Below are 20,638 nucleotides of genomic sequence, written 5' to 3' on the forward strand. Positions count from 1 at the left end.
ACTATAGAGTCCCTTAAGCCTCTCTTGTAATGCAATACATACACACAAAAATTGTACATAGATTTGTAGATCTACCTGGGTCTCTCCATCTATGTCTACAACTACATTAAGCTTGTGCCCCTCAAGTGGTATATATACATGTGTATGCATGCACATGCTTTACACATTAGAGAAGTTGTTGCAATCCTTAAAGAAAGAAAAAAATGCATGCTATAACCATGCATAGCAACACAATGTCACATGCATGCACACACACACACCATTGTGACTTAGTTTATGTGTACGATAGGTTTGCATGGTGGCTCTACATATACCATAACTTGCATATATTGTATAGATATCCACATATTTTAGACTTCACACATATTCTTGCGCACTCATACATCCTTCTATAAGCCATAAACACAACAAGGTTTGGCATGCACTCACCCATTCTTTTATACACATATACATCCCCCTATAATTAGGTTTGAAACTTGCATAATATTGTTCCAAAGGTATGATAGTTTCTTGCTCACAAATAATAATTGCACTTGATAGCCTTGATAAGGGATATTGCAATGTGGCATGCCCTCGAAAATGAGAAAATTCTATGTATAGGATTGACCCATTATTTTTTGGATTCATAGCTTCATATTTTACATGTTACAAGATTGCTCCTATGTATAAGGTTTAGTATGATGCATATTATCATGGATAGGGTGGGCATTGCTCCTTTCCCCTATGGTTATGATTATAAGAATATCACTTACTCCTACATGCCAATTTTGCAACTCCATAGACTTGGTGGTTTTCAGCTAGAATTATGCATGCAAGAATCTCTCATTGCCCCACCCAAAGTGGCCATATTGAAGCCCTTCTATATTTAGATAGGATTCCCTCGATATTCCTGATAGACATTAGGCTGTAGCAGTAAAGATATGCTACAAAGGCAATTAATCTCTCGTGTGGTTGGAATCCCTCCAACGCATCTCGGGCGGGGGCTAATTAGCAAATATGTACTTGTGCATGTTAGGAGCACGTCCCCACTTCAAGTAGTGTACCTAGCTAGTGCGCCATGCATGATGCACCTCCTCTAATTTCTCTGTGCTTATGATGTGATTAAGTGATCGTGATATAGAAGCTGGGCGCAGTAGGTCTTGACCGGGGCTCTCCTTCAACGCACAATATTATTCGTATAGCTCCCCTCACATTTCAAGAATGTCGATGAGAAGCTTGGCGGCCTGGACATCGTCTGTTGCGCCTGTACGTACAACTGACCTCCGCCATGTCCCGACAACTGATCAGCCATGCTGATCAGTCTGAGTCTCGACTCCAGGTTTGCCTCTCCAAGTGCCATAATCGGTTTCATGTAGTCCTACCAGTACTATAATAGCACGAGAGATTGCTAATATTAGCGCTACATCATATCGCTTCTAAACACAATCCTTCTCGACAAATTCCTTGCGCTGCGCTCTGCTTCGTCTTATCGACCGCGTGTCGGTTGGATAACCTGCGGGAGCCCCAATACGCGAACGTTTATATTTTAATAGATAATGAAACATTTGTATTTATAATAATAAGCACAATACATGAATGCTTTCAGCTCGATAATCTCATACCTCTCTTTAATTCAAGACATTAATTACATGTCTTTCAGATAACAAGATTGCCAATTGCTGGTCGGATAATTGAATTGATGTCTGGGTTTAATGCCCTGTGACAGTGCATAAAACCCCCCTCCCCCCTTAATGAGCAACTCTAACTATTCTACATTGTCTTACATTGGATTGGTGTTCTCTAGATATGGGACCTCTAAGGTCCATGGTAATACCTACTCAAGACATATCTAAGTAGTTACTCACACACTCTCATAGGAATTATCACGCAAAGTAACTTAGATTAGTCACATTGTGTTGCATATAATGATTCTTGACTTTAAAGGTGTGGCACACACACACACACACATGGAAATTTGAATAAATTCTCACAATAATCTAGGTCTCATACTCATTTCATAATGACCTCTTTGCTTCCTTTGGATTTCATTTAGCTAGTTATAACCAAGAGATGCCTTCATTATTATGGTTCTTTACTTGCTTTGGATTTCATTTAGCAAGGTATAACTAAGAAATGCCTTTTTTATGATAATTTCTTTGTAGTAACCATGAACTCTATCCCTGAATGACATTCCTAATTTCCAATATAGCGAGATAATGACCAAGAACCTCTTGTCTACTTAAGGATATTGCATCTATGGTTATCATTCATGGAAACTATTTATACAACCATTGTACTTGAGCTCCTATGTGATTTGGATATAATGCCTAAATTGGAGAAAACTTGGAACTTTTATTTCAAAGGTAGAGACATATGAGAGTTGATTTTAGAGAGTTACATCACAAGTACACTTGTTTGTACCAACTTTAGCTATCCAATGTTAGCACTCACATCCAACCTTAGCCACATAGTTTAAATGGATTCTAAATCCACGTTTCACATACACAAATCCCTTGTATACATATTCAAGATCATTTAATACCCTTAATGTAGCGAAATCACCTTGTCATTATGAATTTCTTTGTAGAGAAGTGTCTATAATGTATATGAAGATCATTGAAGCAAAAATATATTGCAACTTAGAAATCTTGACCAATGTGATAGGATACATCTATACCAACTTGCAATAGACATTACCATTGTTGACTTATATTGAAATTTACTTTAAAGTTACTAATATGTTAGCTAAATGTTTCTGCTTCATAGTATCTATCTTTGCTTTTGAGTAGTTCTTTAAAGCACTCAAATTTTTGGAATGATTTCAATTAGTTGCATTTTGATTTATACTTCTTTAATATTCTAGGAGAAGTTTGTCACTTAACAAGGTGTGACACAGGGGCTTGCAATTAGCATGGACTAAAACTACCCTTCACGTAGTGAGTTATGATATCATATTCTGGTGAAAGAGCATTAGAAATGGAATAAGATGCCAAAATTCTTAAAGACCAAGATCATCCTTTTTTTATCATCTAGTCCTTAGATTTCCTCCATCCATGTTTTAGTATTAATAGTACATTTTTTGCAATGTGTGTGTTATTCTCGTATTATTGGAACATGTACATCACCACATTGTGGTATAAAAGTAAAGACTAAGTCTCATATTATACCAACTTCTCAAAAAGCTTCACTACACAAGTCATAGGCTTATCCTTGCTAGTAGCTTTCCTAAGCACAATAGTAGCTTCAACAAAGATGCTTGAAGCTTTAATATTACTTTAAGATCCCATGCCTAACCTCACCTTGATTAACCGCCTAATTTCTATAGTTCCAAATAGTCTAGAACAATGGCTCTTAGCCCAGATCTTCTTGGTAGAATTGTTGAAGTTCCCCCAATCTCTTAACATAGCCTATTTCCAATTGATAACATCATGGAATTGAGATTTCTTCATGTGCTTGTTTAGTTCACAGTAGAGTTGACTAGTTTCATAGCATTCCCACATTAAGTGCTTCACTATTTCTTCATGTTTCTTGCACAAAGGACAAAGTGGGGTGCATATTCCCATCTTGCTAATCTTGTCCCTTGTCATTAACTTCTTTGCCACAATCCTCCATAGTAGTAGGTTCATTTTGAAGGATGAGGTATCTTTCAAAGCGTTCATGAGCCCTTTTTTCCAAGTAAACACAGTTGCACTAGGTTCCTCACACTCCTATGTCTTCAATCGCCATCCAGCATTTTCTATTAGTAGCACGAGTATGCTTGGTGTGCTATCCCCTATGCAAAAAAGAAAACATGCTAGTGGTATGATAAATTGTTTGTGCACTTGTGGGCATTCATCTTTGCATTGCATTCTATATATATGGTATCAAATGAGTATGAGCTCTTGGATTGCATAGCACTTGGTTTCTTAAATGGTGACCCATGTTGAGAGTGTGAGAAGCCTCAAGCTATAGGTTTAATATGTTTGTTTCTTTGGGGATTGATTCAATGTAGATTATACTTCATCTCTTGGAATGATTTTTTTGAAAGAGAGGACTACATATCATATGTATTATATGTTTGAGAGCGACGCATCTCTTGGGGCCAATCCCTGAGGTATTGGAGAGCCATAGTAGTGGGGCTACGACAATCAGTCGAGGGATGCTCCCTGTGTATGTAATACGAGGTGCTAAGCACTATTATGTTTGGGTACTCCCTGTGAGGAGTAGGAAAGGGATTCATTAGACTATAAATGGTACAAATGTGTGTATATGTTAGATTAGAGAGTGTATCTCCCCATAAACTCCTGGCTTACTATAAGATATAGGCCTTATACCGACGTTAAAAGTGACGAAAATGTAAATAAAGAAATTTGCCCTTGTTGTCGCAAAATGCATCGTTATCGGCGACGCCATAGAATAGTCGTTATATCAGCGTCGTTATCAGCGTCGCTATTCGCTAATACCAACGCAAATAACGATGCTTTGCGACGCTAATAACAACGCCAATAACGACGCGTGCATGTAAATTTGCGATGCTAATAGTGACTGTAACAGGGGAAAAATTTTTGTAGTAGGGCAGTAAGATGCCCTGCCACATATAGCACTATGTGCTTTATTTGGGCCATACAAAATGGTTTCTGCACTGTGTACAATGCTCATGTAAATAAAGAAAAAGTGTACTTAAATCATAACAATGATCCTTAGTCGGCACTAATCATCCACGTCTAGCCACTCGGGCTTTACAGCTCCACTCTTGAGTGCCTTCCATGCGTCCGATCGTCTGTGTGACATATATGCACGCATGCACTCCATCATTCAGCCCGTAGAAAACCTATCTACTGTGGCTAGAACCGGAAACTCCTCATGCAAGGATGCTACTATGTAGTCCTTGCTCTCCTCCGGTATGTTTTTTCAATGATCCAAGATGTTGTGCCGAAAAACTTGTTGGCAAACTCTCTCATGCGAGCCATCACCCTCCTCCCCTCATCATTCAATGATGGCTCATGACCTATCATCTACAAGATAGGCATACCCCTCTGGGATATGCCTAAGAGTCCTCTCCCACCTGCGACCATGCTCTTGGGCATATCCAGTAGACCCCTGCATATCTGGTGTACCAATCGATGTAGCACCCATAGGGGTGCCACCTGCAGCAGACGACTAAGAAAAAGCCGGAGTAACTGGAGTAGACGTCCCCACAGATGTGATAAATCCTAGAGGTGATGCAACTCCAGCACAATGACAAGACAGAGACACGGCATCCGTGCCTCCACAGCAACCACTTGAGCCACGCTCTCTGGAACTGCCCCACGAGAGCGAGGAGTAGTACATGTATCCCGAGACGACCATGGACTCACTGCCTCCGTATCTCTGCACCATCCCCCTAACCCTGAAGCACTCCCTCCCTCTAGCCCAAGTCTAGGGCGTCAACCTCGTCTGCTCAAGGCTGAAGCATCTGATCGTGTAGAAGTAGATCTAATAGAGTGGCCTGACGATGTCCGAGGCAGCTCCTAGTCCTCTATGTCTCTGAATCTCGCCATTTGATCTGAAGACATACACGTAAAGATATCCTACAACTCCTCATTGCTCATCCCTTAACTCATCTTGATAATCTAAGTATCTACAAAGGTCACCTACGCAGACAAAAAATGATGTTAGCATAATCAATTTAAATCATACAAAGTACAGTAATATAAATCTTTAAAAAATGATCTTACTTAAAATGCATATCTTATGTACCCTTATAAGCGATTAGTCAAGGAATTGAGTAAGTGGATGCTCCAAGTATGAAGTATCCTATGGTCCCATGAAAATCTCCTGACACAACTCGACATAAACTAGAAGGTTGATAGACATATCACCACAAAAGGATGAGTCCAGCTCATTCTCAATGGACTCCTGTATTTCTATCATTGTTACCCGATACTTGCTCCTCTACATGCTCCAAGCTTTCGGTGGCCTCCACCCCTTGCAATATCAACCCCTCTATTTGCATATTGTCCTCATCTATGCTCGAAACATCGCTTTGATCATATACTCTTGCACTTCGGGGAACTGAATGTATAACATACCACCATCGAGGTTTTTGGGGATTTGGATAGAAGATTGCATGTTCACAAACACGTACAAGAGAGATTAAACTATTGTGACATGTACCATGTCGTAATACAATTAACAAATAAATAAATTCATGCACATGTTCACAATGGGTCGACAACACAAAGGTGTCACGTAAATCCGTCCATATCTATTTCGAGAAATCCAGATGGACCTCATCGAACTGTTGCTCCAGCTCCTTCAAGTACTACTTTGAACCATTGTACATCGAATAGTATCATGGAGAACCTACGGTAATCCACCGTAACAATACTTTGCAAGTTCCCAAAATACTCCATCTCATTTATAACCGTGCTTGGATCTGTTGCTCGCCTCTCTTGCTTGAACCTTGCCATAATACCATAGTCTGTTATGGAGCGCATTTTGTCAATACGCTCCATGCGAAAATGCCGTCTATGTGACCATGTTGCACTATATATTTTGTACTGTACATTGAAACGCTCAAATTAGTTGTCGCATATAAAATATAGATACGACAAATTCTAAACACATCATCACCTTTGGACTACATCCCCTCGAGAATTCTCACTCCTCGGTTGAGATCTTTGACCCTTTGCGAGACGCTACGGATGTAACCATTGCGTTGACATAAATTGTGGCATCTCCTCCATGCCCTTGGGATATCAAATTGGTCGATGGCATGTACTATGTCAAAATTTCGATCGCACTTCCTCTCGATCTTACCTAGCTTGCTGGTACCTGGCGAGCCACGTCTCCATAGAGGCATGGTGCAACATACAAAAGCAATTCACTTTCTCCTCCATTGTAGCATCCATTCTTTTTTCTACCCCATTTCTAACCACCACATCTCCGGTCAGTCTATCATCATCCTTCAGCGAGACCATAGCATATTGTTGTCTGGATCGACCATTAGTAGCCATTGTGAAATATACACTAGCGCCTCATATACCAACCCATCTTCAACCATGCTACCTTCTGGCCGAGCTCGTTTTTGCACAAAGCCTTTCAAGGTTTTCATGAAGCGCTCCAAGAAGAATATCCATCGCATATAGACAGGTCCAGCAATCTCCACTTCATCTACAAGATGCACGAGAAGGTGGATTTGTATCGTGAGCATGCTGATAGGCAGGTATTTCTCAAAGAGACAAACCATCTCTACTGCTCCCCGCCTCACGGATTCAATAGAGGATGTCTTAATCTCCTTCAATGAGATCCATTGCACTAAAGTCGACAACCTGTAAATAGCCCCGCGTATTTTTGGAGTAAGGCATCCTACGATCGTGATCGGTAGTACAAACTGCCACAAATGAGAAAGCATTATGAACAATGACTACACTCCAAATAGCAAAACGCGCACACCACCTACAATCCATTCGTAGTACAAACCTAACATATCTTATGCCAATCATGGGATTTTAGCCTTGATAATTGGTCATCTTTAGAAAACGTAGACCTGAGAAAATGCATCATACCCATCGGAGTGCAGATAGACTAGTTTATTTGCTTCACAATGCGCTCTTCTTTAGTGGACAAAACCCAAGGAGCGCGAGGTAGCTGCACACGACCATCACTACTCGACTGCAGCCAAAGCGTCTCCATCTTGTCTACCTCCTTCAAATCCATTCGTGTCCCTATAGTGTCTCTCTTTTCTATGATGTGGTCCCATAGCAAGCTGCACATGTTCTTGAAAATATGCATGGGATCCAACAAGTGGTTGATCTGTAAGCGGGTCCAATACGGCAACTCGTAGAAAACTGAGAACCGTCGCATTTCGTTTGGATGTGACTCCACGTGGACCATTTTGAGCCTCTCTCTCTCTCGTTCTTTCTTTCCTTTTCTCTCTTCCTCTCTCTCTCTCATTTCCTCTCCCTCCCTCATCCTCTCTCCCTCTCGTTCTCTCTTTCCCTATTATGTTTAATGTTTTTTCTCTCTTTTTCTCTCTCCTCTACCTCTCTCATTTACTTTTCTCTCTTCCTCTCCCTCTCTCATTTCTTCTCCCTCCCTCACCCTCACCCTCTCTTTCTCTCTTTCCCTATTATGTTTAATGTTTTTTATCTCTCCTCTCCCTCTCTCATTTCTTCTCCCTCCCTCACCCTCACCCTCTCTTTCTCTCTTTCCCTATTATGTTTAATGTTTTTTATCTCTCCTCTCCCTCTCTCATTTCCTTTTCTCTCTTCCTCTCCCTGTCTCATTTCCTCTCCCTCCCTCTCCCTCTCCCTCTCCCTCTCTTCCTCTCTTTCCCTATTATGTTTAATGTTTCCCTCTCTTTCCTCTCCCTCCCTCTCCCTCTTCCTCTCCCTCCCTCACCCTCTCCCTCTCTTTCTCTATTTTCTTATTATGTTTAATGTTTTTTCTCTATCCTCTCCCTCTCTCATTTCCTTTTCTCTCTTCCTCTCCCTCCCTTACCCTCTCCCTCTCTTTCTCTCTTTTCCTATTATGTTTAATGTTTTTTCTCTCTCCTCTCCCTCTCTCATTTCCTTTTCTCTCTTCCTCTCCCTCTCTCATTTCCTCTCTCTCCCTCACCCTCACCCTCTCTTTCTCTCTTTCCCTATTATATTTAATATTTTTTCTCTTTTTCTCTCTCCTCTCCCTCCCTCACCCTCTCTCTCTCTTTCTCTCTTTTCCTCTCTCTTCTCCCTCTCTCATTTCCTTTTCTCTCTTCCTCTCACTCTCTCATTTCCTCTCCCTCCCTCACCCTCTCTCTCTTTCTCTCTTTCCCTATTATGTTTAATGTTTTTTCTGTCTCCTGTCCGTCTCTCATTTCCTTTTCTCTCTCTTTCTTCCTGTCTCATTTCCTCTTCCTCCCTCTCCCTCTCTTTCTGTCTTTCCCTATTATGTTTAATGTTTTTTCCTTCCTCTCCCTCTCTCGTTTCCTCTTCCTCCCTCACCCTCTCCCTCTCTTTCTCTCTTTCCCTATTATGTTTAATAAATTTTCTCTCTCCTCCCTCTCTCATTTCCTTATCTCTCTTCCTCTCCCTCCCTCTCCCTCTCCCTCTCTTTCTCTCTTTCCCTATTATGTTTAATGTTTTCCTATCTTTACTCTCCCTCCCTCTCCCTCTTCCTCTCCCTCTCTCATTTCCTCTCCCTCCCTCACCCTCACCCTCTCTTTCTCTCTCTTTCCCTATTATATTTAATGTTTTTTCCTTCCTCTCCCTCTCTCATTTCCTCTCCCTCCCTCACTCTCTCCCTCTCTTTCTCTCTTTCCCTATTATGTTTAATGTTTCTCTCTCTTTCTTCTCCCTCCCTCTCCCTCTTCCTCTCCCTCTCTTTCTCTCTTTCCCTATTATGTTTAATGTTTTTTCTCTTCCTCTCCCTCTCTCATTCCCTTTTTTCTCTTCCTCTCCCTCTCCCTCTCCCTCTCTTTCTCTTTCTCTTTCTCTTTTTCCCTATTATGTTTAATGTTTTTTCTCTCTTCCTCTCTCTCTCTCATTTCCTTTTCTCTCTTCCTCTCCCTCTCTTATTTCCTCTCCCTCCCTCTCCCTCTCTTTCTCTCTTTCCCTATTATGTTTAATGTTTCCCTCTTTTTCCTCTCCCTCTCCCTCCCTCTCTCATTTTCTCTCCCTCCCTCTCTCTCTCTCCCTCTCTTTCCCTATTATGTTTAATGTTTCCCTCTCTTCCTCTCCCTCCCTCTCGCTCTCCCTCTCTTTCTCTCTCATTTTCTCTCCCTCTCTCAATACACATGAATTTTAACAAAAACAAGTAAAAGAGAAAGAGAAAACACAAAAGAAAAGCAAGAAGGAACAACGCACTCACCGTAAAGGCTCGAAGAAGGGTTTGACAGCTCCTCTTCACGACGTCGGCTCCTCTTCACCCTCCGTACACCTCCTCCTCTTCTTCGCGAATGGTGGCGGCATTGGTGAGAAGCTTTCTTTCTCCCTCTTTCTCTCTTTATCTCCATATCCCTCTCAAATGCAAGATGTTCGCTCTCCCTTTCGCTCTTTCTTTTGTATATGAGTGCAAAATAACGCACTCGGATTTCGGCCCGCATTTTTTTCGTCTGAGTACCATTGCTATTTGCATCGCTATTCGCGTAGAGCGACGCAAATAGCGATGCCGCTATTTTGCATTGGAAATTTCCATCGCTATACCTCCATATCCTTGTAGTGGCTATGAGACCATGGAATGTTTTGGTTGAGCGTAGAGGCTTGGCTAGAGCCTTAGAGCCAGTATTAGTGGGCTCATTTTTTGTCCCAAAAAATGGTGTGTTTGTCGAGAGCCACTAATGTGGCAGTTTTTGAATCTTGGTCGATTTATAGGGACCAATCATTCAGTGTATCGCAAAAGATAATAAAATAGATCCAAAAGACCATCAAGCAGAGATCTAGAAGCAAGAAATAGCTAAAAGGGCTAGATGGTAGGCTAAAATCATAATGATATATTCTCCTCAACAAAGTAGCCTAATTTCCCTATGTGGGGGGGGGGGGAGGAGCTTAGTAACCCTAGTTTTACGAGCAGTTTTTCAAGAGGAGGAGGAACTTCTAGTACTTCCTCTCTCCCAGTTAGTCAGCCCACTTTGAGTGGGGTAGTAGTTCCACTAGTTTAGAGATCCTTAGCAAATCTGATTGTTGTCATAATGCAACCTATTGCAATCCCTATAGGGATGCTAGATCTACCAGCCTTAGGATTCCCTCTGCCCATTTTTAATGCGTTAGTAGAGGAAGATACAAAGCTTCACATTAGTGAGTTTTGAAAGTTAATGTTTAACTATCGAGTTTAAGATGAGGGACATTTGATGATGTTCTTTAATATGACTCTGAAAGGAAGAGCTACACTATGGTATCACAACTTAGAAGCTAGAACCATAACTTCAATTGATCTATTTTTTGTGGCCTTCCAAAGAGAGTTTGCCCCTAAAAGAGGAGGTCAGTATTGGCTATGTGTTCTCAATGTAACACATCAAGAATCTCATGAAAATATTCGAGTGTATGCCAAGAAATTGAAAGAAGTGTATCATAAATTGCAAACATATAATCCCATTCTAGATATTTCTCAACTACAATACTTTTTACATGGGCTAGACTTTAATATCCAAGTGTAGTTGAGTAGTGTTGCTCTTGTTGACATTGATACTGCTATTACATGAGCAGAGGAGGTGGAATCGTGATTGCAAGCATCCTACACCTTTAGGGAAAACTTGAATTTGAGTCTAGGGCTTGGAAATAATTTGGCATTGTGACTAGTGGAAGTCAAGGAACGCCCATGAACAATTTGAACAAGAGACGAAGTGTAGTGAAGAACGTGCCCATGTTGCTAGCTCCTTCTAATGTGACCATGCCGATAGCTAGCCAGATGGCTCCATTGAATAATGGAATCCAATTGACAAACCCTAATGTTGTTTCATAATCAACAAAGTAGACAATCCATAATCAACTGGTTAGACCAAATGAACGACAAGTAGATGATCACGGCTATGAGTCTAGTGCATCAAGTATTCTTGGTGATGTCAAGGACATGATAAAGTATTATACCGATATGATAATAAAATAGTACAAACAAATAGCCGTAGATGTTAGTTTCCTAAAAAGCAACAAAAATTGATAGGAAGTGGATGCCTTGAAGAAGTCGATCCATCGAGATTCAGTTGTAAGTGGTGTGGCGATCATCACTTTCCAAGAAACTGCCCTAATGTCAAATGTGACATATGTGGGAATTCTGCTCATTTAGCTAGTACTTGCTGAGGTAAGATCAGCTCTCTTCAACAATGGGAGTAAGTAGCCAAGTCCAATAAATCATCGAGTACAAGGGAACAATCTTCAGTGAGATAAAGGACCAGAATAAATATTGCAAAGAAGAAAAGCTACTGTAGAGGAGTTGCCCAGTGGTAGTGGTGTCAGCCTTATCAAAGCTATGCTTGTTTAATGCCACTAAAGCTTTTAATTTACGAGCTATTACAAGAGGACAAAAGGTTAAAGAAGGTGACAAAGATAATGTAAAACGTGTTGAGAAAAACCCTAAATGGGATGATAAGGGGACGCAAGCCCTTAACCTAGATGTGGAAGTCGGCCCTCTAAAAGTTGCTAATGGCAAAGTCAAGCCCAATAAAGTGATTCCAAAGAAGACGGTAAAAGCTAAGAAAGTGGCACTAAAGCATGTTCAACGACCAAGAGAAAGAATAGTCCGGTGGGAGAAGAGAACTATTGCTAGCTATCATGAATTTGATTTAGTGAGTTCTCTTTACGAGGTAAAGCCTAATATTTTATTTAGTGAGTTCTCTTTGCGAGGTAAAGCCTAATATGAATCTCATTCAGTTCATCAAGTTATCTCCAAGAGTGCGTAAAGAGTTCAAGATGACTGTTTGTACTAGGTATATCATTGAGCCCTTGAGAATAGATCGAGTGAAAAATTATTGGTTTGAACATGCTAAAAAGTATTTCCCAAGGGTAGCATATAATTGATGGTATACTAGTGGAGAGCTAGTGGAGCATGCCATTGTGGACATGAGATCTTCCATCAATCTTATGAGCTCAGAATTGATGGAAAGACGAGGATTCGAAATCCAAAAGGATGCCTCCACAATTTTGTGAATTGGTTGATGATAGTTTAAGGAAATGTGAAGGTTTCATTCCCAAAGTCTATATGACTGTTGCTAGTGTAGAATACATTGTGGACTTTAGGGTAATCAAGTTCGCGGGGTGGCCAATCTATCAAGTATTGTTAGAAAGGCCATGGACCTTGCTATTCGATTGTCAAGTTAATATAGTTGCTGGTCATTTTATTTCTGGTAGAGGTACCCGATGTGTGATTGTTATAAGATCTGAGATACATGCTCGACTTTCTTATATACTTAAAATATATATGGTGAATATTATGTTGGCACAGAGAGAGAATAGATGAGAGAAAAGAAAGATGTAGAGAGAGAGAGAGAGAGGTAGAGAAATTGGCAACACACTAGGGACTGGAAGATGGGCCAGTCCCCCCCCCTTGTGGAGTTATATTATTGACAAGGAGCAAGCTCCTCCATTACACATAAGCCAATTCTTACTTGTAGATCTTGGAAACAAGATCACGATTTCTTGCACGGTATACAACTAGCTAACACTTGCACAACTTGGAAGTTGGCACCTTTTGATCCTTCTTGAGTCTCCTTCTCTCCTACACAATATGTGTAGGGCTCTCGTCTTGGTGCTTGATTTCAGCAGCAGAGCTTCCGTAGCACTTGCACCTTCTCTTCTCCTCTTGGAACTTGATTTCAGTAGAGCTTCCTTAGCACTTGCACCTTCTCTTCTCCTCTTGAAACTTGATTTCAGCAGAGCTTCTGTAGCACTTGATTTCAATAGAGCTTCTGTAGCACTTGCACCTTCTCTTCTTGTCTTGGAACCTGATTTCAATAGAGGTTCTGTAACACTTGATTTTAGCAGAGCTTCCGCAGCACTTGCACCTTCTCTTCTCCTCTTGGATGCATGCAAGATGTGGTTGTTACAGGACCTACTCTAGAGCACTAATTTCAAGATATCTCTTTGTGCATTGTTCGGATGAAAAAACGTCTGACACAAAAGTTGTAGATCTCACGATTTCCGATAACCTCCGTCGCTTGTTTTTAGAGATTGTCTTTTTATCGTGAGATATTTTTAAAAATGGATTCACCATGTCTTTTTTTAAAAGAAGAGCTTCTCAAACTGTACTCTTAACTTGTGGTCCGTGCAACCACCTTAAGGAGAGTTCATTAAATTGCCTTGGGCCTCAACCTTAAGATTGACTTTCACACAAAAGCTCGTGTCTTTTTAGACCTTAGAAAGAGAAAATCACTTTTCTCCTCACTTTCAGAGGATCACGTCTCTTGTCTTTCTTAGTGAGAGAATTACCTCTCTTGTCTTTCTTAATGAAAGAAAAGACCTTAAACCTTGACTTGTAAGGGAGAGGATGACCCCAAATGAATGCAATGCTCATTACACACAAGTAAATGTTCCCAGGTATTCTCAGATGCATACATAAATACATATACACAATGCTAATGTACTTTCCATTCTTAGAACTTAATCCATCTTCATTTATGTTTAACTCTTTGGCTCTTGTGTACACTCTTACACTTGGCAAACATTTATTTTCCCCTTGGTCTCTAAATGGTCTGATGGCCATGCTAGATCATCATCAACACTTAAATAAAAGTGTCATTAATTTATTGACATGAATTTATTAAATAGAGAATGTGTAATAAGCAATCAATTTAGTGACATCCCTCTGGCTTCTAAATAGTTGACCTCAATTGTAGAGGGAATACGCAGTCCTTAAGAAGATCTAGAAAGTCTTGTAGTTCTCTCTCAATTATAAAGTGAGAGCCCAATGGGGGATAATTCTTAAACTTAACCAGATACTTTCGTAACACGTGACCTAACCTTAGAGTATTATCGTAATGGTGTAAAATTCTTTCACGCACAAGGAACTCTTCTTTTTCTTCTATGTCAGGTAAATCTTCCTTGATTGGTTCCATTAGAGGTTCTCCAATATAGGGACATAGCAAGCTTATATGGAAAGCATTATGAATGTTCCAATGACTTGGTAGATCCAAACAAAAAGTTACATCGTTTATCTTATCTGTGATCTTCAAAGGGTCATAATAGCGATTAGAAAGCTTAACCACTTTACCCTTTTGACATTTCTACTTCTTTAAGCGAGCCTTCTCAAACTTAAGAAGAACATGTTGTCCCAAATTGAGATCTAACTTACGATTATGCTTATCAGCTTTGCGTTTCTACTTCTCTTGTGTTCTTTGGATAGCAACTTTTACTTGAGTGAAAGTTGTATCAATGTCTCTAACAAACTCATCTGCTGTAAAGATCTTATCCTTCGTAAGAAGGATGGGTGGTAAATGAGGATTACCATAGATGATCTCAAATGGTGCCTTACTGGTACTAGAGTGCATCGTATTATTGTATGCAAAATCTACTAAAGGCAAATACTTTTCCCATCCTCTTTGATTATCAGAGACATAGGATTTCAAAAAGTCCAGAATAGTAGAATTCGCACTTTCACTCTACCCATCCATTTGAGGATGACAAGAGGATGAAAACTTTAACTTTATCTCAAGGTTCTCAAAGAGAGCTTGCCAAAAGAGGCTGGTCATGTGGGAAACTTGATCACTTATAATGGACTTAAGCATGCCATGATGTTTGAAAATATGAGCAATGAATAGCTTAGCCATATGATTGGCTTTGATTGTCTTTCGCACAGGTATAAAGTGAGCTTGCTTACTGAATCTTTCAATGATAGTCCAGATTGCATCATTGCCTACTTGTGTGCGAGAAAGCTCCATGATAAAGTCCATGGCTATACTTTCCCAAGGCTCATTGGGAATAGGTAATGGCTTCAGTAGACCAGGTGGTTAATGCCTATCATACTTTACTTTTTGGCATATCTTACACTCACGGACATATCTTTCAATATCTGCTCTAAGAGTGGGCCAAAAGAAATATATTTTCAATGTTTGAGTAGTGGGTAGAATACCCTTATGTCCAGCATATGGAGATGCATGTGCTTCATCCATTACCTTGTGTCGCAATGGTAATGCTATACAAATTGCTTGATGATACAAATAACCATCTCGAATTGAGTAAGGTGTAATTGATTGACCTAAGTTAAGCTGATCCCATATGGTTGAGAAGTCAGAATTGGTTGCATACATTTTGGGTAAACCCATGAACTCGTTATGATAAACAATTGTGATTGCATTCACTCGAGGTCACCGTGATAGAGCATCTGCTACCACATTCTTAGTTCCAGATGTATGAAGGATTTGAAAATGAAGCATAGATAAGAAATTTTCCCATCGCATCTCTTTCTCTAAGAGCTTCTTCTCAGTGAGGAAATATCTTAGACTTTGGTAATCTGTTTTAATAACAAAATCTTCACCAAGTAAGTAGCGTTTCCATACTTGAAGAGCATGTACCACTCCCATAAACTCTTTCTCATATACTCTACACTACAAGATATAGACCTTATAGCGACGTTTAAAGCGACAAAAATACAAACAACAAAATTTACCCCCGTCGTCGCAAAAAGCATCGTTATTGACGACGCCATATAGCGACGCATATAGCGACGGTTTACAGAGAATTTGCAATGCTGATAGCGACGACAATAGTGAAGCGTGCAGTAAATTTGCGACGCAAATAGCAACGGTAACAGAGAAAAAAAAAATGTGACAGGGCAGCATATAGCACTGTGTGCTGTATGAGAGCCATACAAAATAGTTTCTGCACTACTGCATACAAAGCGTTTGTAAACCAAAAAAATGTATACTGAAATCATAAAATTGATAGATGAAATAAATACATGATATCCCATAAAATGCGATTTGTACAATCATAAAACAATATCACTAATATATAGAAAATGTCTACATAGATCGGGCGACTAAAAACTAAAGGTATGTGAACTCTAAGGATCCAAAGACGAGCTACAAATCGTCGTCCCCGAAAGCTCTTCCCGCTGCAAAGGAGCATCAAACGGATTCTGCAGAAAAAGAAACAACATATCAATCAACCATACAATAATGCATTCAAATATCTCATGGTAACTACGGACAAGAAAGATGAGTGACTTACTGGGCCGCCGCGTCTATACAATCGGTCGATCAATGATCTGAGACCGTGCCTCTCTGCATATCGAGTCTCAAGGCCCTGCGGATCGCGATTTGTAATGGAGTGCTGCAAAGAAAACAAAATTTGACGACGCCATAGAATCGTCGCTATATGCGTATAGCGACGCATATAGCGACGATTTACAGAGAATTTGCGATGCTGATAGCGACGACAATAGTGACGCGTGCAGTAAATTTGCGACGCAAATAGCAACGGTAACAGAGAAAAAAAAAATTGTGGCAGGGCAGCAAGCTGCCCTGCCACATATAGCACTGTGTGCTGTATGAGAGCCATACAAAATAGTTTCTACACTGCTGCATACAAAGCGTTTGTAAACCAAAAAAATGTATACTGAAATCATAAAATTGATAGATGAAATAAATACATGATATCCCATAAAATGCGATTGGTACAATCATAAAACAATATCACTAATATATAGAAAATGTCTACATAGATCGGACGACTAAAAACTAAAGGTATGTGAGCTCTAAGGATCCAAGGGCGAGCTACAAATCGTCGTCCCCGAAAGCTCTTCCCGCTGCAAAGGGAGCATCAAACGGATTCTGCAGAAAAAGAAACAACATATCAATCAACCATACAATAATGCATTCAAATATCTCATGGTAACTACGGACAAGAAAGATGAGTGACTTACTGGGCCGCCGCGTCTATACAATCGGTCGATCAATGATCTGAGACCGTGCCTCTGCATATCGAGTCTCAAGGCCCTGTGGATCGCGATTTGTAATGGAGTGCTGCAAAGAAAACAAAATTTGACGACGCCATAGAATCGTCGCTATATGCGTCGCGCATATAGCGACGCATATAGCGACGGTTTACAGAGAATTTGCGATGCTGATAGCGACGACAATAGTAACGCGTGCAATAAATTTGCGACGCAAATAGCAACGGTAACAGAGAAAAAAAAAATTGTGGCAGGGCAGCTTGTATAGCACTGTGTGCTGTATGAGAGCCATACAAAATAGTTTCTGCACTGCTGCATACAAAGCGTTTGTAAACAAAAAGAATGTATACTGAAATCATAAAACTGATAGATGAAATAAATACATGATATCGCATAAAATGCGATTGGTACAATCATAAAACAATATCACTAATACATAGAAAATGTCTACATAGATCGGGCGACTAAAAACTAAAGGTATGTGAGCTCTAAGGATCCAAGGGCGAGCTACAAATCGTCGTCCCCCGAAAGCTCTTTCCGCTGCAAAGGAGCATCAAACGGATTCTGCAGAAAAAGAAACAACATATCAATCCACCATACAATAATGCATTCAAATATCTCATGGTAACTACGGACAAGAAAGATGAGTGACTTACTGGGCCGCCGCGTCTATACAATCGGTCGATCAATGATCTGAGACCGTGCCTCTGCATATCGAGTCTCAAGGCCCTGCGGATCGCGATTTGTAATGGAGTGCTGCAAAGAAAACAAAATGCTAACTGTTAGAAACATGATTGTCAGTACAAAGAATATCTCAAAAAAACAAATAAGCAAAACAAAAGAGAAACTTACAAAGTCCTCCAAATATGTCATGTGGCCGCCACTCCCAAGATGATGTACCGATCTGGCCTCGATTCGTGCCCTCGCCGCCTCCCGCTGCTGACTCCAACGTCCTGGCGAATTTGTAGCCTCCTCCCTCAGTCGGCACCAGTCGTCTGCATCTAACCACTCGGGCTTTGGAGCCCCACTCTTGATTGCCTTGCGTGCGTCGGATCGTCTATGTGACATGTATGCACGCATGCAATCCATCATCCAGCCCGTAGAGAATCTATCCACTACGGCTGACACCGGGAACTCCTCGTGCAATGATGCTACTATGTACTCCTTGCTCCCCTCCGGTATGTTCCTCCAATGATCCAGGACGTTGTGCCGAAAAACTTGTTGGCACAACTCCCTCATGCGAGCCATCACCCTCCTCCCCTCATCATTCATGATGATGGCTCCTGACCTGCCATCCACTAGGTATCCATAATCCCTAGGAGTATGCCTTGTATGGGCCCTCTTCCATCTCCGTCCACGCTCCTAGGCATATCCAGGAGACCCCTGTACATCCGGTGTACCGACGAGGGTACCCTCTCCCAGAGTGCCACTCAAAGGGGTACCACCAAAGGGGATGCCACCAAAAGGAGTGCCACCAAAAGACGTGACATCTGCCGACGGCTGCGCAAAAGCCGGAGTAACTGGAGTGGACGTCCCCACAGGTGTGACAAATCCTGGAGGTGACCGAGCTCCAGCTGAACGACGAGACGGAGACACCGCGTCCGTGTCTCCACAGCAGCACCCCCTGATCCTCCTGCAGTAGCAGTCCCTACCTCTGGCCCAAGTCACGAGCGTCGAGATCGTCTGCTCGACGCTGAAGTATCTGATCGCGCTGAAGCTGATCTAGCAGAGTGCCCTGACGAAGAACAAGACAGCTCCTGATCTACCATCTCTCTGAATCTCGCGAGCTGATCTGGAGACATACATGCCATCATCTCTTGAAACTCCTCATCGCTCATCCCTCGACTCATCCTAAAAATGTCGATACCTGCACAGATAAAAAATAATGTTAAAATAATCAATTTAAACTATACAAAGCACATTAATATAAATCATTTTTGAAAAATCTCTCTTAAAATGCATATCTTATCTACCTTTATGGAAGATCTAAACAACGAATTGAGTAATAGAATTCTCCAAGAATGAAGTATTCTATGGTCCCATGTTAATCTCCTGACACAACTCTGCATACACTGGAAGGTCGATAGACATGTCACCACAAAAGAACGAGTCTGCCTCGTTCTCAAAAAATTCTACAACTTCTGTATTTCCATCATTGTTAGCCCATGCGGGCTCCAAGCTTGCAGTGGCCTCCACCCCTTGTAATTTCGATCCCTCTATTTGCATATTTTCTTCATCTATGCCTGAAACATCACTTTGATCGTATACTCTCGCACCTCGAGGAGTTGAAGGTATAACATACCACCATCGAGGTTGTCGAGGATTTGGATAGAAGATTACCTGTTCACAAACACTTACAAAGCGGCTTCAAACCATTGTGACAAATTCATTTTGTGCAGTCTAGTAACAGTGAGACCACATACTTTTTTTCATCTTTGTTCGCAAGACATGATCGACATTTCATTATCATGTTGACTCTATGTTGTTGATATGCAAGGATAAGACTAGTTCTTGTCAAAGCCATTGTTGTTTATATTTCTTCTACAGATACATCGTTCTTTTGCGAGATGACAACATGATGTTGCATAGTGATTATACCACAGGATACACACATTGTTATTATTCCAATGATGCTTTCACATTATATTGCCCAAGATGACTTAAATTTATCTACATCATATCAAGTTGAAAAAAATGATTTTAATTATGTTTTTCTACAAACCATAGTGTTTCTTTACCTAGAAGTCCTAAATTATACCTTGTGCCTGTTTTTGCGTAGTGTCCATTGTTAATACTGATGAGAACAATACATTTTTATCATTCAACTACACTACACTTGTTCATGAAAATAACATGTTATACTTGGTAATTACATATTTTTTTTTAAATAAAAAAGCTAGTCTATCTCTTTTACGTGCAAGAATGATAATTTTTAATTTTTTTAAAATAATAATTCAAATAAATAAATAAATAAATAAATAAAATATTAAAATAAATAAATATTAACAATATTTGTAAAAATAAATAAAATAAAATAACATACTACATAGCATACCGAAAAGTTGACACGTCTCTTCGTATTCAAATTATTATGGGCGAAGGTGTCATTCCCCAGTCCGTTCAAAAATATACCAAATGTTCAAAAGAAATACGATTTCATTTTTTCAGTACGTTTGAAGAGAGTGATGACGAGAAAGGGCCAACGTACGAGCTTTGTCAACTACCTCTACAAATCAAAGCCTCGACATGGCTGACCAAGTACAACCATTAAGATGGAAGATGAATGTGAGGACAAGCATGGTTTCTACAACTTACAACTACAACTAACAACACGATA

The 20,638-nt window shown here is 40.4% G+C and overlaps 1 protein-coding gene and 1 long non-coding RNA gene across 2 annotated transcripts in view; one reads left to right on the plus strand and one right to left on the minus strand.

The window, feature by feature from the left end:
* The first annotated feature begins 994 nt into the window (after positions 1-994).
* Positions 995-20,638, plus strand: part of LOC148040260 (uncharacterized) — a 35,706-nt gene continuing 16,062 nt past the window's right edge. The window contains exon 1 of the long non-coding RNA XR_015694495.1: positions 995-1,318. This is a non-coding gene — a long non-coding RNA (uncharacterized LOC148040260). The remainder of the gene's footprint in view (positions 1,319-20,638) is intronic.
* On the minus strand, positions 17,558-20,210 carry LOC148040261 (uncharacterized). The gene is made up of 4 exons (XM_087698032.1): positions 19,275-20,210; positions 18,154-19,168; positions 17,958-18,057; positions 17,558-17,865 (listed from the first exon to the last, which is right to left on the minus strand). Exons 2-3 carry the CDS (start codon positions 18,571-18,573, stop codon positions 17,971-17,973), a joined length of 507 nt encoding a protein of 168 aa, XP_087554158.1. The 5' UTR covers positions 18,574-19,168; positions 19,275-20,210; the 3' UTR covers positions 17,558-17,865; positions 17,958-17,970.

Source organism: Lygodium microphyllum, chromosome 2, assembly GCF_053477565.2.
Source record: "Lygodium microphyllum isolate KBCC chromosome 2, Lygodium_microphyllum_v1.1.10, whole genome shotgun sequence".
In the NCBI taxonomy this organism is placed as follows: domain Eukaryota; kingdom Viridiplantae; phylum Streptophyta; class Polypodiopsida; order Schizaeales; family Lygodiaceae; genus Lygodium; species Lygodium microphyllum.